The 22,129-nt window shown below is 39.5% G+C and overlaps 1 protein-coding gene across 2 annotated transcripts in view; it reads right to left on the bottom strand.

Annotated features, from left to right (window-relative positions):
* Window positions 1–535: 535 nt before the first annotated feature.
* ATP9B (ATPase phospholipid transporting 9B (putative)) overlaps window positions 536–22,129 on the bottom strand; it is a 147,832-nt gene continuing 126,238 nt past the window's right edge. For both annotated transcript variants that reach the window (XM_032222525.1, XM_032222524.1), the window contains exons 20-29: window positions 21,231–21,329; window positions 19,546–19,635; window positions 16,326–16,470; window positions 15,442–15,506; window positions 11,876–12,031; window positions 11,689–11,753; window positions 11,000–11,108; window positions 9,641–9,698; window positions 4,405–4,608; window positions 536–2,369 (exon numbers count right to left, since the gene is read on the bottom strand). In XM_032222525.1, coding sequence (XP_032078416.1) covers window positions 2,233–2,369; window positions 4,405–4,608; window positions 9,641–9,698; window positions 11,000–11,108; window positions 11,689–11,753; window positions 11,876–12,031; window positions 15,442–15,506; window positions 16,326–16,470; window positions 19,546–19,635; window positions 21,231–21,329 — 1,128 coding nt within the window. In that variant the 3' untranslated portion in view covers window positions 536–2,232. The remainder of the gene's footprint in view (window positions 2,370–4,404; window positions 4,609–9,640; window positions 9,699–10,999; window positions 11,109–11,688; window positions 11,754–11,875; window positions 12,032–15,441; window positions 15,507–16,325; window positions 16,471–19,545; window positions 19,636–21,230; window positions 21,330–22,129) is intronic.

Genomic DNA, 22,129 nt, shown 5'->3' on the forward strand with positions numbered 1-22,129 from the left:
CAAAATGTATGTTGAAGTGAACAGAGGAAGCTGGAACTTGGAAGAATTAAAAAACAAACACACACCGAGTAAAGTTTGGAAGAAGGAACTTTCAAAACTAACACCAGCCAGAGCATAAAATAACTGAAAGAAGCTGTAGAAGACTGGACAATGTGGAGAGAGAGTCCACTGAATCAGACACAACTGAATGGACAGCATCACCATCATGGGACTTCAGTGTCATTGAAGCATTCAGACAATATTGAGACTGGATAATAATATTGCTGAATATTCTGTTCATTGAGAGCTAATGATTTATATCTAATTATTTATCAGGGTTTCAAAACAGCAAGGGATACTTCCTTTCCTTTTTTCCAGTAATAGTTAAAGCACAGGGTAAAAAGCAATGGGCCAGCAAACCCACCCACCCCCTTTCCCAGGGACATCTAGTGGGCACTGCAATTAACTGATTGCTCTCTAACCCATTAAAGGGCTATAAAAAGAGTATAAAATAAATGATATCAAATACAGTTTATTTGACAAACTTCCAAAAACATTTGGTAGAAAGGAAATTTTATTGCTTTTATAATGAAGAATGGCTCAAAACATTTTAAAAGCAAGATTAACTATTAAATATCTTCAAAACAAAGGAGATCAGAACTCAAGTAGTTCAACAACAGTCTTTTTCTGGAAGTGTTTCAATTTAGCATCCTTTTAAATTAACCGTGGTATAAGTTTATGGTTGTACAAAATGAAATACAGTGAGCTTTGTTGTGACTCGGGCTAACAAAAATGATTTGATAACTGCAGTCATTAACTGCCCAGTAAAGAAACATGGTTAATTTATATCTATGTTTCAGAAGTACCAGGTTACATGGAGCTGCTATGTACATGTAGCTTTTGAAAAAGAAAATAATACCATGAAAGGAAAATATTCTAGATTACAGTACATATGATTAGACAACTATTAAGATTACATTTGACCAAGGAGAGTCATTTTACTTTATTCTTGTTTTGTAGAAACTCAAAAGTACACAAAATCATATTCTGGAAGATGATAGATTTTCTACCACTATTATGCCCATGTCATTCTTTTTTTACCTGAGTTACCTTAAGTAAACAGATTATAATGTGCATTTACTAGTCTGGTTCAGAGCTCTAGGTGCAGCCTATGCTCACTTGAAATGTGGGGGACCATCATTCATATCAACCAAAATAATCAGGAGGAAAACAGGTGAATCAGCCCTCTTTTGGTATCAGCAGGGAGGGGAGCTGGGCACAGGTCCTGGGAGAATGTCTGTGTCCATAGTTGTTCACTGTTTCATTGTTTGGCCCTGATCTCTAAGGCATGGCCACTGCATAACCTCCAGTCATTTCCAAATGGCTTTTGTATATCCCGCCAGTAAAATAAATGAAGGCTGCAGCAGACGCACTGTTGCTGAACTTTTCATACAAAATCAACCTCTATATGGGAAAAGTCTGGTGATGTGCTGACACTTCTAGAGTGCAGTTTTACAATTATGAAGCAGATAGGGAGCCTGTAAAACATTTGCTGAACATTAATTTTACAGTGGTCTGTACAGGATGGTAGATGTAATCTAATTATGTACAGAAGTTTATTTTCATAGTATTTTGTGCAACCCAGTCTCCATTTGCAGTTAAAAGGCTGCTGTCGATTCCTCGGCTATTCAGATTCCTTTAATGCAGCTAGTAATGGAGAATATATAAAAAAGAGGACCACTGATCCCAAACAAATACTGTGCTACACAGACAGCTGTACATAATTCATACAGTGCATATATCAGAGTTACATAGAGCAGCAAGTAGAGACAATGACCTTTACAGTTTCTAGGCATGATATACTTTACATGGGAGGGAATATTTCTACAAAAGAAATTGGGAAGGCCTAGGAAACAACGTCTTCTATTCATGTTCAGAAAAATAGTGCAGTAGGAATAAATCCTTTACAGTAGCAATTATATAATTCAGAAGCACTGTTAACTCAAACTGTTAAAAAGCCACATACAAAATGAAGTGTTTTTGTACTCGATAGTTATGTCAATCAAGTTTGATGTAATACTTATCAGAAGTATCCATCTTCTTCATCCTCTTTGTGCTCTGTTTTGCTCCATATTTCTTGTAATCATTTCCCCTCGTTTGTTTAATCTATCACGGATTTAAGTAGAATGAGTACACTTGAAGCAATTTCTAGCGGAAGTCGTATTGATGAAAAACACAGGTGTTCTGTCACATTTACGAGGTAAGTTTGGAATAATTTGGAGGAGAAAATTTACGTTTTAAATACTTCAGAATATAAAGTGGAAGACAGCTTACTACGGTGATGGCTGACACTTTCCATAGGAAGGTCACTGTTGTGATAAAGGCAACATCTATGGAAATAAAAAAAATCATTTATACAGGGAAAAAAGAAGGGCAAGATCATTAAGTAACACTGACACGTGACAAATTTTAGGTTAGATACTTTGCTTGGATGACAGACTAGCAGAGAATCCGAGAATAGATCAAAATCAAGAAAAGGAAAGCGGAGGAGAGGAGAGGAGAGGAGAGGGCAGTGTTGCTAAGAAAAATACATGGAGAATTGTAGCAGAGTAGTTTGATTCAAAACAAAACCATTTATTTTGAAATAAATACCAGGACGCGATTAACTTTACAACAAGTTCGCTGTTACATGACTTTTCTAAAAATGCTTTTTTTAAATCATTCCTTTGTTTTGACAGCAGTCCAAATGATACGACCATCAAGACAAATCTGGAAACGTAACTCTATCATTGTTCAAAGACAAACACAACAAAGAACAGAAGCAGCTCTTCAAAACCAAATGCTTTAATTTTATTTATTCGCTAAATAACAATTGATTTGGAATTGATAAAGTTCTAATTATGTCCATCTCTTCATGAGTTCTTTTTCATGAAACGTTATTCTTGTATGTTACCATAGAAATGTATTCAACATACTTATGAGAAATAACACATCCATGCAATTTTGTTTTTGTTCAGTTTAGTATCTCAGAGACTGAATACGATCTCCTCATCTTTATTTTCATTTTAAAAGTACCGTGTTTTCCCGAAAAAAAGGCAGGGTCTTATTTTCTTTTGACTCCCGAAATAAGTGCTTGGCCTTATTTTTGGGGAGGTCTTATTATTTTTGAAGTGCAGAAGGCAGCGAGTGTGGTCACCTCATGGCTGCTACTGTGTTGCAATATTTTCGGGAAGGGCTTATTTTATTGCATGCACTCAAAAGCCTGCTTGGGCTTATTATCTGGGAAGGGCTTAGTTCAGGGAAACAGAGTAATAGAGAAAACTTTTCTTGTTACATAATAACCATCACAGAAATACAGTATATGTTTTTTTAAGGCTTTAATTTTATTAAATCAAAACAGGTAATCTCAAATTACAACCATTCATTTAGTGACCATTCAAAGTTGCGGCAGCACTGAAAAAAGTGACTTATGACCATTTTTCTCACGGTTGTAACTGTTGCAGCATCCCCATATGATCAACATTTGGATGCTTGGAAACTGGCATGTTTTTATGACAGTTGCAGTATCTCAGGGTCATATGATCACCTTTTGCAACCTTCTGACAAGAAATGTCAAAGAAGAAGCCAGATTCACTTAACTATCATGCTACTAATTTAAAGAACTGCAGTGATTCACTTAACAACTGTGGCAGGAAAGGTCGTAAAATGGGGCAAAACTCACTTAAGAAATTTCTTGGTTAGCAATGGAAATGTTGGGCTCAGCTGTGGTCCTTAGTTTAAAAGGAACACGCACACACACACAAACACGCCTTCAAGTTGCTTTTTCTTTTAGGTAAGATTTTCTAAGTGGCATCTTGTCATTAAGGAAATAGCAATGATACCTACCTAAGAAAGCTCCAAAAGACACTCTGCCTATACCTGCTCCAGTGGGGCACAAGAAGAAAGGACAGATTCATAGAAGGACAGGAAAGTAAGAGAAGATAAAATCATAAAGGAATTATTAGTAAGATTTTAGAGACAGAAAGAGATTAGTAGCATCTAAAGACTGATATATGCATGTATAGTAAAAATATAGCAAAAATGAACATTATTTTTAAAATCTATATTAAGTGTTAGAAAATATGTTAGCCCAACAGAAATCTGAACTCAGCTCTTAAAGGGATGGGATCCTAGTATGTATGAAAGCCTCTGAAATAAAATTTAAGATCTTTATTATTAAATACATTTCTTTTTAATGAATTTTCTAGAGCTATAGCAATTCAGCACTATAGCTAAGAAAATTCAGTTATTATTGAAAAGAATTTCCTAAAAAACTTGTATCAAATTACTCTTCATATTTTAGATGCACTTATTAGGCTTGCCAACATGCATCTTTTTTTTTTTAAAAAAAAGCCGCTAAGTATTATACATGTGGGAGCTACTCACCAAAATATTCATTAAGGAATGCAAGAGAAGCTACATAGCAGCAAAGACTGAAGATTTCAGCCACGATCATTAACCAGTGCCAGGTGCGTATAGTGAGAGCAACCATCAAGAGTTCAGTCAGGATCAGTGCCGTAAAGGAAATGGCAACAACATGGACAAATTCAGATTCAAAAAGCAGAAGGGCTCCATACATCAAAATGCCACCTAAGAAACACAGACATATACATTTTTATTACTGATACACTTAACAGACTAGTGTGACATGCATGTGCCTTTCAACTACAACTTGATTATTTCACACAAAAAAAAGCTATTTGCAATCATTTTGAGAACAGTGCTGTAAAAGTTAAGAACTAGATACATTCCAGCATCTATTGTAAAAATAAGTTACTTTAGCGCAGGGGTGTCAAACTTGCAGCCCGTGGGCTGTATGCGTCATGCACTAGCCATGCCCAGGTTTAGCAATGGGAGAAAAAAAGTCATGATACGTCACGTGATGATGCTGTGACAATGTGAGCTTGACACCCCTGCTTTAGGGGAACAACATGCTTTCATTTATTTGTGAACTTAAAAAGAATCTTTTCTTCTTTTTTCACTGTTAAGTGTTGGATGTTTTTGTTTTGTATTTTATTCTCGTTGATAAATGAAAATAAATACATTAAAAAAGAAAGAACGTATATTCTTAACTAATGCTACAATACAAAGATCTTGAAATAAGATCTTTTTTAACCCCTTCTTTACAAGTACTGAAGCTTGGTGAACAGCTCGGTGAGCCTAGGGAGCTTATAGTGACTGTGACTGTGTCAACTGTCTATTGCTATCTTTTGGAACCGGGAAATTCGAACGGGGGCTTTATTCGGACTAGGCAAAGCGGGCGGCTGACTGTGTGTGCCGTGGCTGGAGCCTTTTCCGGATGCCTCCCCCCCCTCCATATTTAGCTCAGCTTTTACAGCGATGCTACTGCCCTCAACAGCGCTGCTCCTCTCACCAATGCTGTCCCCTTTACCAACGCTGCCACTGGTATTACTATTGCTCTTTTCAGCAACATAGCCCCCTGCTCCAGCACTGTTTCCTTCACCAACGCTGCCTTTTTCTCCAACGCTGCCTTTTCTACCAACGCTACCTTTTTTACCAACATTGGTTTCCTGCCACTCTGGACTTTGACTGTCTGACTTCCCTCACCCATATATTTAGGGCCTGTGATCCTGTTTTTCTTAGCCCTGACTGTTACCATCATTATTATACTGGTTTTACCCCCAGAAGGAAACTTTGGACCTGGGTTGCGGGTGGACAGTCGATGGCAGCAATCTGAACTCGCACCTTAAATTTTAATCAACTGCGCAACTATTTTAGTTTCTTTCTTTTCTTTCATCTTTTTCTTCTCTCTTTGTATGGGATATGCATGAGATACGTATGAGATGAATGAATGTCCCACTTTTTATTATTATATTGTTGTAAATTTTTGTGTTTTTAACTCTTACGTGGGGATTGTCTGGGGGAGTGCATGGGTATGTATGATTTGGAGGACCTGCCGGGAGATGCGGGGGCCATGGGGGTGGTTGAGGGGACCAGAGACACGGGAGAGGGTCGGGATATTACGGTCGTAACAGGGAGGGGCAGATACGGCGGGGACTTTAGGGCAGGCCATTACCGGGGAAGGAGGGTTCGCTACATTACAGAGATCCCTCCTTCCGGCCCTATGAGTCCCACTCCGAGACCAGATGGCGCAAGTAATCAGGACCCTGGACTCAGGCTGCTGTCGCTAAATGCCAGGTCTGTGGTACATAAAGCTCCTCTCGTCCGGGACTTAATTTTAGACGAGAGGGCAGACCTGGCATGTATTACTGAAACCTGGCTGGGCCCAGAGGGAGGAGTCCCCCTTGTAGAACTGTGCCCAGAAGGATTTCAGGTGCTGCACCAGCCGAGAGCCCAGGGAAGGGGTGGGGGTGTGGCCGTTGTTATCCGGGAGTCGTTAGTTCCTTGTAGGGTCCCTGCTCCGGAGCTTGTCGGGTGTGAGTCTCTGCTGATAAAGTTGGACCTCAAGGGTCAAGTGGGTTTGCTGTTAACGTACCTGCCTCCCAACAGCGTTGCAGCAGCCCTCCCCTCGCTCCTCGAGTCGGTAGCCGAGCTGGCAATTGAGTTCCCTAGGTTGATGGTCCTGGAGGACTTTAATTTGCCGTCGCTCGGTGAAAACTCTGATGGGGCGCAGGAGTTCATGGCTTCCATGACAGCCATGGGCTTGACCCAAGTAATTCGGGGCCCAACCCATTCGGCGGGTCACATGCTCGACCTCGTATTCCTCTCGGAGCAGTGGATTTGTGACCTTGGTCTGAGGGGTAACGACATCATACCCCTGTCGTGGTCAGACCACTGCCTACTGAGGCTCAACTTCCGGAGACCAAACCCCCACTGTAGGGAGGAGGAACCGACCAGGTGGTTCCGCCCCAGGCGACTTATGGATCCGTTAAGGTTCCAGACGGAGCTTGGGGTCATTCCTGATACTTTCGCCCACAGTCCGGTAGAGACTCTGGTTGCTGCTTGGCACTCGGCAGCATCGGAGGCCCTCGACCGGATTGCGCCACTACGGCCCCTCCGAGGCGGCGGATCCCGGAGACCTCCTTGGTTCACCGAGGAACTCCGGGAGATGAAGCGCCGGAGGAGATGCCTAGAGCACCGATGGAGGTCCGATAAGTCCGAATCGAACCGAGCAATGGTAACCACCTGCACCAAGGAATACACCAGGGCACTCAGGGCAGCGAAAAGATCTCACATAGCCACCTTGGTTGCGTCCGCTGAGTCCCGCCCAGCCGCCCTGTTTAAGATAACCCGCTCCCTATTAAATAAAAGGGAAGCGGGGGAACCCTTGCAGGGCAGAGCTGAGGATTATGCCCAATTCTTAGCGGACAAAATTGCTCGGTTTCGGTCGGACTTGGACTCCATCCCCGCAGTTCCAGCCGAGGCACAAGAGGATCAAGTAGAACATCTCTGGGTTGAGTTTCAGGATGTTACCCCCGGGGATGTGGACAAGGCCATGAGGGCTGTAAGTGCCTCCACCTGCGTACTGGACCCGTGTCCCTCATGGCTGGTTACTAACAGCAGTGAGGTGACACAAGGCTGGATCCAGGCGGTTGTGACCGCCTCTCTTCGGGAGGGGAACTTCCCCGCCGCACTGAAAGCGGCGGTGGTGAGACCCCTCCTAAAGAAGCCATCTCTGGATCCAGCTGTTCTTAATAACTATCGCCCAGTCTCCAACCTTCCCTTCCTTGGGAAGGTTGTTGAGAAGGTGGTGGCCTTCCAGCTCCAACGGTCCTTGGAGGAAGCAAACTATCTTGACCCCTTCCAGTCAGGCTTCAGACCCGGTTACAGCACAGAAACTGCTTTGGTCGCATTGACCGATGATCTCTGGAGAGCCAGAGATGGAGGACATTCCTCCATCCTGGTCCTCCTTGACCTCTCAGCGGCTTTCGATACCATCGACCATGGTATCCTTCTGCGACGACTGCGGGAGGTGGGAGTGGGAGGCACCGTGTTGCGGTGGTTCTCCCCCTACCTCTCGGACAGGTCGCAGTCGGTGTTAGTGGGGGGGCAGAGATCGTCCCCTAGGCCCCTAACATATGGGGTGCCTCAGGGCTCGGTCTTATCCCCCCTACTATTCAACATCTACATGAAACCGCTGGGAGAGATCATCCGTAGGCACGGGATCAGATACCATCAATATGCGGACGATACCCAGTTGTATCTGTCCGCCCCGTGCCAACTCAATGAAGCGGCAGACGTGATGAACCGAGGCCTTGAGGCCGTTATGGACTGGATGAGGGTTAACAAGCTTGTGCTCAACCCAGCAAAGACCGAGTGGCTGTTGTGTTTCCCTCCCAAAGATTCGACCAATATTCCATCACTCAGGCTGGGGGGTCAAATTTTATACCCCTCAGAGAGGGTCCGCAACTTGGGAGTCCTCCTGGATCCACAGCTATCGTTTGACCACCACCTGACGGCTGTGACCAGGGGGGCATTCGCCCAGGTTCGCCTGGTGCGCCAGTTGCGACCCTACCTGAATCGGGAGGCGCTCACAACAGTCACTCGGGCCCTTGTGACCTCTAGGCTGGAATACTGCAATGTGCTCTACATGGGGCTGCCCTTGAAGAGCATCCGGCGACTTCAGCTAGTACAGAACGCGGCCGCGCGAGTGATTGTGGGTGCACCTCGGTTCACCCACATAACACCTATCCTCCGCGAGCTGCGCTGGCTACCTGTCGATCTCCGGATGCGCTTCAAGGTGCTATTAGTCACCCATAAAGCCCTGCATGGTAGTGGATCTGGATACTTGAGAGACCGCCTTCTGCCAATTACCTCCCTGCGACCAATTAGATCTCACAGATTGGGCCTCCTCCGTATTCCATCGGCCAGCCAGTGCCGGCTGGCAACCACAAGGAGGAGGGCCTTCTCAGTAGTAGCCCCGACCCTTTGGAACGAACTCCCCGTGGAGATTCGTACCCTCACCACCGTCCAGGCCTTCCGCACAGCCCTTAAGAACTGGCTAGCCCGTCAGGCCTGGGGATAAGGATAGCCGCCCCTCCCGAATGATGAATGTATGTTGCTTATTACTTTTATTATATGTGTCTACGTCATTGTTTGTATTCCCCCTCCCTGATTTTATGTGAGCCGCCCTGAGTCCCCTCAGGGAAAAGGGCGGCCTACAAATGTTAATAAACATATCAAACAAACATTCCTAGAGTACTGTGGAAAAAACTGTTATGCAGTATATGAAATTCAAGTGAATATTTCTTCATTGTGTTAGTTAGAATTTGATTAAGTCCAGTCAAATATTTTTAACCCCCATGATCTCATATTATGTTGCTGACTATATCCCTGACATTCATACATTCAAAAGGGGATTTATATAATACAAATACAATTCAGAAACCCCATAAACACACCTTTATGATATTCAACTATCCATGTGGACTCGGGGAACCCCATCCAATGCCCAATCATGCCTACACTCAGTTTTAAAAAAAATCATTTAAAAAAATCTCAAAGCGGCATGCATCAAACAAACAAACATGTAAATTATCTATCTGAGTATTAAAAAGAGATTTTATGTTATTTCAGTATCATATTTTAAACTGCTATTAAATTAATGTGAATGAAACATTAAAATGAAAAAATAAAAATGTAATTGTGAAACTCAAACAGTACTGTTCTTTAGTTCAAAAGATACGAAGCAGAATTTCACCTTGATAAATACTGATTAAAACCCAGATGAGGAAGGTCTTAAATGACAATGATCGTCCCTAGAAGAAATAACAAAGAGTAGGTTACTTAACAACTGCATAAAAAGGCATCTGACATACTAAATAAAAGGAGAAACAATCTTTATGTTAGCCCATTAAGAATCTTCCCTGTTGCTTAGAACTCAAATATTATAATACAAGAATGCAAGAAACCCAAAATAACACAAAGGAATTGCAAACATTTGACTTCTTCAGAATTATTTCTCAAGACTGTCATTGCCAGGGACATGAAAAATAATGTTCCCAGTTTTATAAGATATAAGCTACAATTAAGATATTTGTTGTTGAAAGTTAGTCTTAAAATGATTCTAGATTAAGTGTATTAGTCCAGAGTTCAACAAACCTTTAAGAAAGTACTATGTCATGATGAATGAATGCATATCTAAAAGAATGGGTGAGATAAACCCACTTGAGATCTGTCTTCATATAATAATATACTAAGTAAGATGACAATCTAAGTAAGATTTGAATGACACTGCACATTATTTTAGTGATTTAACAAAATAACAATAAACCCAAAAGATTGAGTACATTTTATTTTAGGCACTAAAGGGTTCATGTTTGTGGAACATGAGATTAAAGATGAACTTTTTTTGGGGGGGGAATACACAAAAATAAAAGCAATTTTTATCAGTCACACAGATTATTAAATCTGCACAAGTATAGAAGCTTGCAGCAAAGTTTTATTGGTTTTGATGTTTAGGGATTAATTTTAGAACCGTGAAATTTCATTGGTATATGTATTGCTTTAGCAATCATGTGGATAAGTTTTCTGCTGCTTCTTTCCCAGATTTATTTTAAGTTTTGCAGGCTAATTTATACCTGCTGTATTTCCTTAGTTTTCTTTAACCAAATACTAAAAGATTCAGCCTGTTTAGCATTTTGAGAATGACCACAATCGTTGGTTCTGCCAAGGAAAGTATTTTATTCAGGATTACAACAAGAGTACAACCAACTTTTATTTTAAAAGTCAGCAGTAAAAAAAAAATCCAAATAGTGAATACTTATTTATAATAGGTGCTCAAAGAAGGAATCTGGCCTTTAAATTCTTTGATAGGAAAAAAGTAGAATGTAAACCCCTGAAATACTTTTTGTTGTTAATTATTTTTAATTAACTGTTAGTACCCAGTGTAGCATGTACAGGAAGCGGCCACACATGAAACTACCCCCCTTCCAACCAACCAGTCATTGCAGACTTTTCATCAGGAATAAGGAGTTGTTCTTTTTTGTCTTGTCTATCATCTCTAGTTTGTGTTCAAAACCAAAAATGCCAGCTACATGTGTGATTTGAATGCTCTCACCTTGGTAAGATCTTTGTAAAGTTCAGGATACAATAGTGCCATTTCAGGTTTTACATCTTGATCCAACACTAAAGAGAAGACTGGAAACATAGTGTATATGGTTGCATACCTTAGAGAAAAACAATTTTAAAACAGTTGAATATTGTTTAAAGCCATATTCTTTATATAAACTACCATATTTTTCAGAGTATAAGACGCACCGTTTTACCTCAAAAAAGAGGCTGAAAATCTGGGTGTGTCTTATACATTGAATACAGCATTTTTTTGCCTCCTGAAACCCCGCCCCCTTCACCAAAGGCTTGTAGGAGGCTTTCAGACAGTTCCTGGGGGCTAGGGAGAGCAAAAATGAGCAACAAATGGGCCGTTTTTTGCTCAATTTTGCCCCCTCAGCCCCCAGGAGCACTCTATAAACGTCTTAATGACCTTTATTTGCCCCCCCCCAATGGGCCATTTTTTGCTTGTTTTTGCCCCACCCCCACCCCTCCAGGAACACTCTACAAGTCTCCTAAGGGCTATTCATGCCCTTTTTTTGAAATAAAAAACCAGGCCCGTTTTTGTGAAAAACGGGTTGTTTTTGGGAGGTTTGCAGAGTGCAAAAACTTTTTTTTTAATTTGCCTCTTCAAAACCTCCAAAAATATGGTACTTCTCTTTGAAATAAAGTATTTGAACCATAGTGATTGCTACTTACCCCACCATTAGGAAACCCTGATATAGAGGAACAGATGCAAAATAGAAGACAGACGAAAACACAGCCTAGAAAAATATAAGCAGTTAAATGGAGATTATTAGACATCATACAATAACGTAGCAGATGTTATCAAAGTTAGAAAAAAGGCTCTATAAATTGTTTTCCATATAAACAAAAAAATAGGTACCTGCATAGTTGAAATAATAAGGCCTCTGTGCATGACAAATTGACCTAGAGCTGCTGATCTTTTGTAACTGTTTCGACCATGTACCATCAGCAGTCTACCAATGTGTTTAAATTGTGTTATCGAAAAATCAGCAGCCAAGGAAGCTTGTTTCCCTTCCTAAATAAAAAATAAAATGATCAAATGATCAATGTAAATAACATTGTACCATTTTGGATGGATGGATGGATGGATACATACACACACACACACATATATGTATATACACACACACACACACAAACCAAGAGTAATTTGAAATTTGAGTAGCAGTGGAAGAATTGGTAATTTACTTTGTTTGATATTGTCAAAATGCTTAGGTTAATTCAGAGGAAAACTTAGAACATATATGTTTCACCTACAGCCCAAGGGCCACATATGTAGCCCACAAGGTTGTCAATTTTGAACATTATTATGTGATTTTATATTATAAAACTATATTATATATTTTATATATGGCTCAAGACACTTCCACTTCACCCAATCCAGCCCAGGCAAGCCAAAAGCTTGGACACCCATGTTCTAGAACTAAGATTTTTGGGGGGCAGAAATCGGGCATTTTCAGAATTGTCCTATATACTGATACGAATTCTATAACTCCCTCAGCTTTTGCCAAAATGAGACCCCAAATCCAAATACTATTTTTGAGGGAGAGAAGAGCAGGTTGCTTGAATTTATAGATCACTTGAAGAAGATCAGTTACCTTTTTATCTCTGTAAATCATGTATTTGGTGCCTTGCCTGAGTATCAGAAGTCACTGAAACACTACTGACAGTGTTATTTTCCCTAAAAATGCATACTGAAAGAAGTAGACAATGACCATGTAGTGCATCCTGAATTTGCTGAAAATAGTTATAGAAGTTAGAAGGTAAGGATAGAAGCAAGGATAAAAGGTGAAATGTTTGTCCTCACTGATTTATAAGCATCTGTGTTCTTATTGTTGTTGTTTACTTGTTGCCTAATGAAATAGATCAAATGTTCTCCAAAAAGCATTCTCAAGTTGATAAAATCAAATGTTCCACTAGGACTGCCTTGTTTATATTTTGCAGGATTGGCTTAATATTTCAACAAATAAAGTAGCATCTATTTGAACTTTGGTGCTGCTGGATTTGGGGTGCAGGGTATGGGCAGAACGGAACTGTGGAAGATACCTGGTAGCCTGAATGGCAGATGGTTTGAGTCCCAATCTCCTAGCCACTTTTGTCAGCTTTTGTCATTAGAACCTGTTGTCTCTTTAGGGGCTAAACAATCCTCACTTTTAAAGGGTTGGTTTTCTAGGCCTCCTGGATTAGACCCAACAAATTTAGCCTATGTCTAAAACCAACAGTAAGAAATACATGCCAGCTTTTGTGTTGCTCAGTCAGAAAGCAGAACTTTCGCAGATGAAATAACAAAGGAGACTCCTCCAAAAGAGGTCATGATTTGAGAAAAATAAGGAATTTGTCTAATTTAACTGATATATGATCTTATATTAAGGACTACACTGTGATAAGAAAGCAACAAAATCTAACTTGTTTCTGTTTTTATCTGTCTGCAGAATACTATCCAGAAATCCTATTTACAGTGGTTTAGTTTCAACCAGAGGAATATCTGAAAGACTGTTCTGAATATGTCAGTCCTCTGAGACAGGCAGTGTCAAGAAACAGGCATGACAGGAATTATAGAAATGCTTTTCGTTGTTGCAAAGTAGAATAACAAAGTCTTGAAAGTCTGTCAGAGTTTCTCCCGGATTTATATTATACCAAACAAAATCGATACAGAGTTATTTTGAGTTATTTTTATGCTTTCCTCTTTCTCAGGCATGAGTAATCTTTTCTGAAAATCCCCCATAACTATTGCTCATGCTTCCTCCATTTTCAAGGCCAAATTTATATTTTTTTACACCACCTCCCCTATCAGAATCACTTCCCTCTTCTCTGTGAAAGGCAGTTCAAGCAATTCAAGGGCAACAAAGAAGGAATCACTCCTGTGCTATCTTCCAGACATGCCCTATCCTGGTCCTGACATGGTCAATAAACAGATCTGGCAAAGCAGAACTAGATGGAGCTGGAAACTGCCCTCCCCTCCTCTTGCACAGAAACCACCATTGGAGGATCCATCATGGTATGAAGCAAAGAGTCATCTTAATCCTAAAGTGGTAGTGGGAATTATCTTTTCTGAAAGTATGTCCCAAAAGGTCGAGTTATTCCTTCACTATTCCTAAGGCCAGATGGAATTCCTTCACAAAATATTATTCTGAATTGGAATCTGGTTAGACAGAGTCATCTGAATTGGCTGAGGTAGCGTCCTGTCCATCATCAAAGCTGACACCAGCCAGAACATAGAAGAATTCAAAGTAGTGCAAGATCAGAAGATGTGGAGAGACCTGGCCCACAGAATTGCCAAGAGTCGGACACAATTGAATAGATAACACCATCATCAGAAGAATCCTGTTCCCTTACCTGGGAAGGGTTTCGTCCTGTAGGTCATGAAAATTAAGGACTTCTGAAAAGCCAGTAGAATCGGGGCAACCAATTTAAGGGCAATCTCTTAACAGAAAAGCATTACTTAACGGAATAAAGGATTCAACTTATGTCAGATTCACCCCTTGCAATCTTCCAGGGACATGCTAGGTTCATGATGGCGAACCTATGGCATGCGTGCCATATGTGGCACCAGAACAATTTCTGAGGGCATGTGAGGCATTGCTCTGTCAGCTCTAGCACACATGCGTGCACTGGCCAACTGATGTTCGGCCTTGATTTTTGCCTGTTTTTCTCCCCCCACCCCCTCAGGGAAGCCTCTGGAGGGAGAAAAACGTTCCAACAGGCAATCCGGAATCTGTTCCCAAACTTCCAGTTTGCATGTTGGGCTGTTTTTCGCCCTTCCCAGGCTCTGGAGCCTGGGGAGGGCGAAAAACGGACCTACGGGGCCCACCAGAAGTCTTCCAGAGAGAGGATTAAAATCTTGAGGAGCTGCTGTATCTGATCTGTCTACTGAAAGTATAAATCAGTTATGGGCTCCTCACCTAAACAAAGCAGACATAGGGAATCCTCACTATATATGTGACATTTTTGAAGTGTAGCCTATGAGGCCATATGGCTGGTCTGGCAAAAGGCTCCAAAAGACATTTGTAAACATGAAGAATAAAGCCAGAAAAGAATGAAACAAAAATATAAAATAACTGAGGGTAAAAGGTCCATTACACTAAGCAAATTAAATAAAATTATTTAGAAAGTAGTCTGAGAACACTGATGTTTTGTATGGTTAGAAACAGGAATTCAGGGAGGGGGAAAAATCATACCAGTATATAGAGTGGTAATAAATAGTGAGGTCCTAAGAAAGAAATTCAAATTTTATAACGTTAGGCACACCAAAAAAACCTATGTCTTACTTCAGAGACCATAAGAAAGAGGTAACGAATGCAAAGATCTATTGCATAAGAAATGTCTGTTTGCACAAATATCACAAATCATGCTGTCTGTAACTTGAAACTGTTAATCCTAAAATATTATTATTAAGACCACATTTAATCTAATTTATAAATATACCTTTCCTTCAATTCCAATTCCACAATCTGCTGCCTGGATCATACTGACATCATTTCCTCCATCGCCTGAAAAAACATGTGCAGAATATTTAAGTTTGGATTGGCAGTGTTTCACATTGACTAGCTGCATTTTGTTTCATCTTGAATTTCTATAAAGGTATTTGACTTACATTTTAAATTAAAAAGCGGTTTTTATTTTTTCAACTTACGAAAACAAAAAAACCTGAGTAATTATTGTACCTTTGTTGCTAAAAGATTTCCCAATTTTCTATATATAAATTATAGTTTAGAAAATTATAAAAAAATTGTGATTGTGTATGATAGGTTGTTTCAACAAGCAAGAAATTGGAGGGGAGATGCTATGGCTCCTGGCTCAACATGCCAGTAGATGCCAAAGTGTTAGATAAAAAATTGTGCAATTCAGAACCAATATGGTCATCACTTGTGATGGTTGAGGATGTCAATTGTCATGTGCTCTACAGGTCTTATTAACACCATTTTCCCATAACTTGGGGAGATATATCCAAAGCATTCCTATTAATTACAAAGAAGATGTTACAAAATTGAGAAAAAAGGAACTTTGGGCCTTCAAATCTAAAGCTATGTATAGTCCAATAAAATACTGGCTGACAATTTCAAACCCTGGTTTGCTCATTGTTCTGAGATTTAATTGCACTTGCTTTAGCAAAATCTTGACAAAACAAAGTGAAATAAATGTTCCTTTATAATGTTTAGCATTCTATTTAAAGGAGTGCCATATCATCGTTTCATTTTTACATGACACTGTGGCAATCTTTTTAAAAGATTCATTTATTTTTCATTATTGTGACTAGGCGGCCAAATAATTACTTTCACAATTGAAAGGAAACCAAAATTGATACAAACCTATTGCACATGTACGCTTTCCTGTGTGATGCTGCAACAATTTTACAATGTGAGCTTTTTGGGTGGGAGAGCATCGGCAGCAAACTACAGCTGGGCACTGACATGCTAGTTCTACAAATTCATGTTCATAGTACCTCAAACATACCTATGAAAAGAAATACACTTTACTATATTAATTTTTACATCCTAAATTCTTTAACTTTAACTTACAATTTGTATTTTACTTGTAGCTTACAATATCGATTTGTGGTATGTGACTTTATAGCTGGTTTTTCTTTAATCAATTGGGACTCTTGTGTATTGTTTTGCTGGTGAATGACCAAAATAAAATGACTGACTCTCGCATATTTCCTCTAGTGAAGAAAACTTTATGCTCAGATTGAGCACCTGCTTTGTGCCTTACTACAATAGGTGTTGCCCCTCCAACTTTCCCATTTCCCTGTTTTCACTAGAAGGAATGAAACGCAAGGTCAGTATTCTATCTTACTATGTCATTTGGTTACGTGCCATGAAATCAGTGACATTTTTTAGCAACTACATAGATATTCCTTGATATCCTTTTCTCTGCTAAACATTACTCAGAAGATTTTTTCTGATAAAATGACCTCTGATTTGTATCTCACTGTGTTTGAGAATTTCTTTCCATTTTTCTTTGGTGATGTTTTTGAGCTGTTTTTTAAGGGGGGTGATGGATGTTGGGGGGATATCTTGTCACACAACTCTGTGGGTCTCCTGGTTAACTTTCCAGTCTGAGAAAGGCTAGGGGAGTAAATCCACATGCTGTTGTCTTTTGAAATTTACTTCAATTATATCTGAAAATTGTTAAATATGCTTTTATTTCCTGATTGGAATTTGGTGATGGGCAAGAACAGTGAGAATGTCTGTTTTGTATACGCTGACTCTGGCCCAGATTTTGCCTTAATCTTTTTCAGATGCAAAGATTAATATGATAAACTGATTTTAGAACTGGCTGCTGCTTAATTTAGGTAATCCCCATCTCTCACCTGGGATAAAGTCAGTGTTCATGATCCCATCATCAAAAAAGCATTTGGGAAAACATGGAATTCAAAGTGGAGTAGCTGCTGAGAGCCAGGGAAGAGCTCCGTAAAGTTAGGGAAAACAAATGTAAGATGAGTTCTGGTCTGGAGAACTTAATAGCAGCAAAGAGGAAGATATTGCTCACCAGTGGTGGGATACCACTGGTACACCCCAGTACGGGCGTACCAGTGCCTGCTTGGAGCACCATGTACCGTTCCAGTACGGTGCTCTGGAGGGCCCACCCGCCTGCCTGCTGTCCTTATCTGTATTTGAGCCGATTGAGGCTTCCGCGCACAGAGCATACGGCGCCTGCGTGACACTCCACTGAGTAGCTGGAGCATCGTGGGCGGTAAGTACACATGCGCGCACAGAGCGTACGATGCCTGCGTGACACTCCACTGAGTAGCTGGAGCATCGTGGGCGGTAAGTACACATGCTGAGTAGCTGGAGTATCGTGGGCGGTAAGTACACATGTGGTGGACACCCGGGCCCGTTGCAACTGGATCCGGAATCCACCACTGTTGCTCACTAAAAAGAATATTGGTACTCAGTTCAAGATTGCCAAAAATCACCTAGATGACCTTTCAGACTTTGGGTGGAATGTTCTATGAATAGATGAATCAAAAATAGAAATTTGGGGGTTACATGGCTATTGTTCTATCTTATAGAAACCAAATACTTTTGCATAATAAGAAGCCCATAAAAACTGTTAAGAAAGCCATGTCATGGTTTGGGAATGGTTTAGCTGTACTAGGACCTGAACAAGTAGCCGTTATTATTGACGAAAGAAAGGATTCTGCTTTGTTTCAGAGAATTCTACAGAAGCGTGTTAGACCATTAGTTAAAGCTGAACTATAAGCGGGCCATGATTCCAAACACACAAATGTCTATAAGAGAGTATACAAAGAAGAACAGAGTAAAGTTTTACTTAGCCAATTCAAAGAACCATAAAAAGATGGCAAGTCTGAAATAAGTAGTTCATGAAAGGAAATGTTAAATGGTATGGACTTGCAGCAGTTTGTTATCGAGGGCTGGGCCAAAATTCTTAAGTTGTGATGTGAAGGACTAAACATCCATTATAGAAAGAATCTGGTTCTTGGCACAGATGGTAAAACCAGTGACTGCATCTAAAGGGCCAGTTATTTCTTACACCGTAGCACACTGTACATTGGATGATTTTGTTCACAGAATACATGTATCAAGCACACAAAACTTTGGTGTGACTTCTCTGTTCAGACTCCTTTTATATATCACGGGAAACCGCATGATAATATTGGGAAGAAAAAATGTGCAGAAGTTTAGAATACTTGAAAAGGAACGAATACTTACAAAATTTGCATATTCAGGACTTCATTCCATTAAAAAGTGAGTTAAAAGAGGCAACAGACCTGTCAAGTTGGAAAGTGCTACGCAAAAATGAAAGGCAGGCCTCAAATTATGACCACAACTGAGTCAAAAACATCTGTGGTTAAGTGAGACGGTAAGTGACTTTTATCCTATTTTATTATCTTTCTTGCTGCAAGAAAGTTAAGTGAATCACTGCCGTTGTTAACCTAGTAACACAGTTCTTAAATGAATCTGGTTTCCACATTGACTTTGCTTGTCAAAAGATCAAAAGAGGTGATCACATGATCCTGGAACATTGCAAACACCGTAAATATGAGTCAGTTGCCAAGTGTCTGAATTTTGATCGCAAGACCATACGGATGCTGCAGCGGTCATAAGTCACTTGAGTAGAGCAGGGTTGAGGACACAAAAAATAATTTCTCTAAAACAACCAAGAAACTGGTTATAAAAGTTTGTGTAATATAAATAAGTATCTGAGAGGATCCTGTGGCATAGTACATACATAAGAAGCACAACTGTCAAAAGTTCTTTTTCCCTTTTGACATATCCAAGTGACTTTGAAACTGTTAAGATTCCATCCCCAGCTACAGGAAGGTTTTTTTAAAAAAAACTTTCATGGGACACAGAGGATAACAGGCAAAAAAGGTGGAATGTCTCTGTTGCGTTAGATTAGTATTATCTATAGTATTATCTAACTAACTAGTATTAGATGTTGTGTTGATTTAAAACAAATGTGACTCTTGGTTTCACTGATTGGGACTCCTTTGGAAAGCCTACCAATCTACCTACCTGCACAAACAACATTATCAGCAATTGATGAAAGCTAGGCCATTACCTCCAGAGAGTCACCAGATATTACTAAAGCACAATCATGTTTCCTTCTGAATGCATTTAATTCCAAATGAGCTTCTCCACGGCTGGTTACCTGAATAATAATTAAAATAAAAAAGTAAAACAGAGTTAGGACAACTTTTAAATAGATGTATGTAGATACATACATTGTTATGAAAATAGAATTTCAATCCGATACCGTAGGAGCTGTAGAATATGGAAGAAAACGTACTGATTTACATGCAAATTCATTTAAGAAACAAGTTTTGTAGCATTGAAGTTATATTGCACTGAGAAGCTTACATTTTCTCCCTCTTAATTTCATATACATGACACATTTACAAAATGGTTTTAAATTAGAGTTCTTAAAAAAGAAAGAATGTAATGTGGATGAGAAACTTGAAAATTTTGATTATCTCTCCTGCATCAAAAATGTTCTGACAAGGATCCATCCAGAAATCAAGCCCTCGGGAATTGAAGAAAGATGCATATGGGGAAAAGGCAAGTGTGTGAAAGGCAAACAAGAAGCACAGCAAGCTTATGCCAAAATAATTTCAAGCCTCCTGCAGCTAAAATTATATTCTCAATTTAATCATTTCAAATCTTCCTAACGCTGAGAAATATACACAAAATAAATATTTTATATTAATAAATTATTTAAAAAATGAATAAATCTATTGGATATTTAATAGCTTTCTTTATTTTTTTCCACAAAAAAAAAAATGCCCAAAACATGTTTTCAAAAATTTGGTTGAATGAACCGGTGTGTGTGTGTTCATGGGGTCATAAAAAGGGAGGTTTGTGAATTTTAAGAGCTGCTAAAAACCTCTCCTTTAGATGCTTAATCCAGATAAATATCTGCAACCCATTATTATGTCAACTCCTACTGAGTTTTGCCTTGATTTTTCATACCCCCAACCAACATGAACAGGACAACCCATGTCAGAAGATGCTACAGAATCAGTGGTGGGATTCAGCCAGTTCACACCTATTCAGGAGAACCAGTTGTTCACTTTCTAAGCAGTTTGGAAATTGGTTGTTGGAAGAAATCTTTTTGGTTTTTTCTACTTTATAGGGCTAATCCTGCAAGGAAGGCAGGAAGGAATCATTCTGGTGTTGTTTCTAGCCTAATCTTTATTGACCTGCTTACAGAAACGGCCTCTCTGGTTAACCCTTATTACAGCTAAGGCAAAGCGCTCATTGACCTGAGTGACATTGAGTTGGCCACGCCCACATGGTTACATGACCACTGAGCCATGCCTATCCAGCTGGTCATTAGGGCAGAGAACTGGTTGTTAAATTATTTTAATCCCACCACTGTACAGAGTAATGCATGCACAGTATGCACTCTTTTGTACTCCACATGCATGTCCTTTGTGTTATTATCTACACAACTGTTACACACGCTGTATATCATAGTCTTCAATTTATGACCATTCATTCAGTGACAACTTGAAATGATTGTGCTAAAAGAATGCACTTTTGGCCCGTGCCCAAAATTATGTTTGTTGCAGTACCTTGTGGTCACATGACCAAAATTTGGGTGTTTTGGCAAATAAGGTTGTACTGCATTTAATTCTTGGATTATATGTAACAAATTTGCAGGAAACCAACACATCTTTCAGCTCTAGGAAAGAAGACAACAGGAGCTAAGAATGATGGGGAAAATATATCAGCAGTTCTACTTACGGGTCTGAAAATATGAATATCTTGGCTCCTAGACACTAAATGGGAACTTTTTGCAATACAAGTTGCAGTCTCCAATTTATCTCCTGTTAGCATCCATATCTATGAGATAATTTTAGAATTTAACTGTTAACTCTTTATTATATTAAAAACCATGCATGTATTTTTCTCAAATTAACTTAAGGGGGGGAAAAAAGTAAAGATTTAAATTATTCCTTTGGCTTTGTTTTGCATCAAATAAATGCAGAGTCCAGATGTAGGGGTCTATGGAGGCAAAAGCAACCAGCATTTAAACTCATTCTATCTATTCAAATAAGGTAGCTCCTCAGGACAACTATAACTAAGTTATAAATTAATATTACTGTCCCAATAGGCAGCTTTTTATAAATAAACAGATTCATATGGCTGCCAATCTACCAAAGGAACTCTAAATAGTGAATAGAGATTAAAATATCCTCCAAAATGTATAAATCCATTAAAGAAAAAGTAAAGCAAGGACTGTGAAACCCCGCCCCCTCTGAAATTTAAAGCCAAATTTGGAAGGCAAATCCTAACGTGTTTAATAACATGATCTGCTCCATTGCAACTTCTGTGCACATGGAATACTAAAGTATTCAGTTATATAACGTTAGCAGAATGTAAATAGATATATATATATGTGGATATATTCAAGGAAAAATTCATATGGTAACTCTTAGTAACTATTGTTGTATATAGTTAGTAATTATATTGTTGTATAGTTACTAAGTTACCATAGTACAAAAATTCAAATAATTTTTTTGTATTTTCTTTGCTTTTTTGCATGAGGCAAAATAATTGTCTCTAGTTAATATATTTAAATGTATTCTACAAAAAATTAACTTTGCCTTCTCTCTCTCTCTGTCTCTCTCTGTCTCTGTCTT

Source organism: Thamnophis elegans, chromosome 8 (assembly GCF_009769535.1).
Source record: "Thamnophis elegans isolate rThaEle1 chromosome 8, rThaEle1.pri, whole genome shotgun sequence".
Taxonomy (NCBI): Eukaryota; Metazoa; Chordata; class Lepidosauria; order Squamata; family Colubridae; genus Thamnophis; species Thamnophis elegans.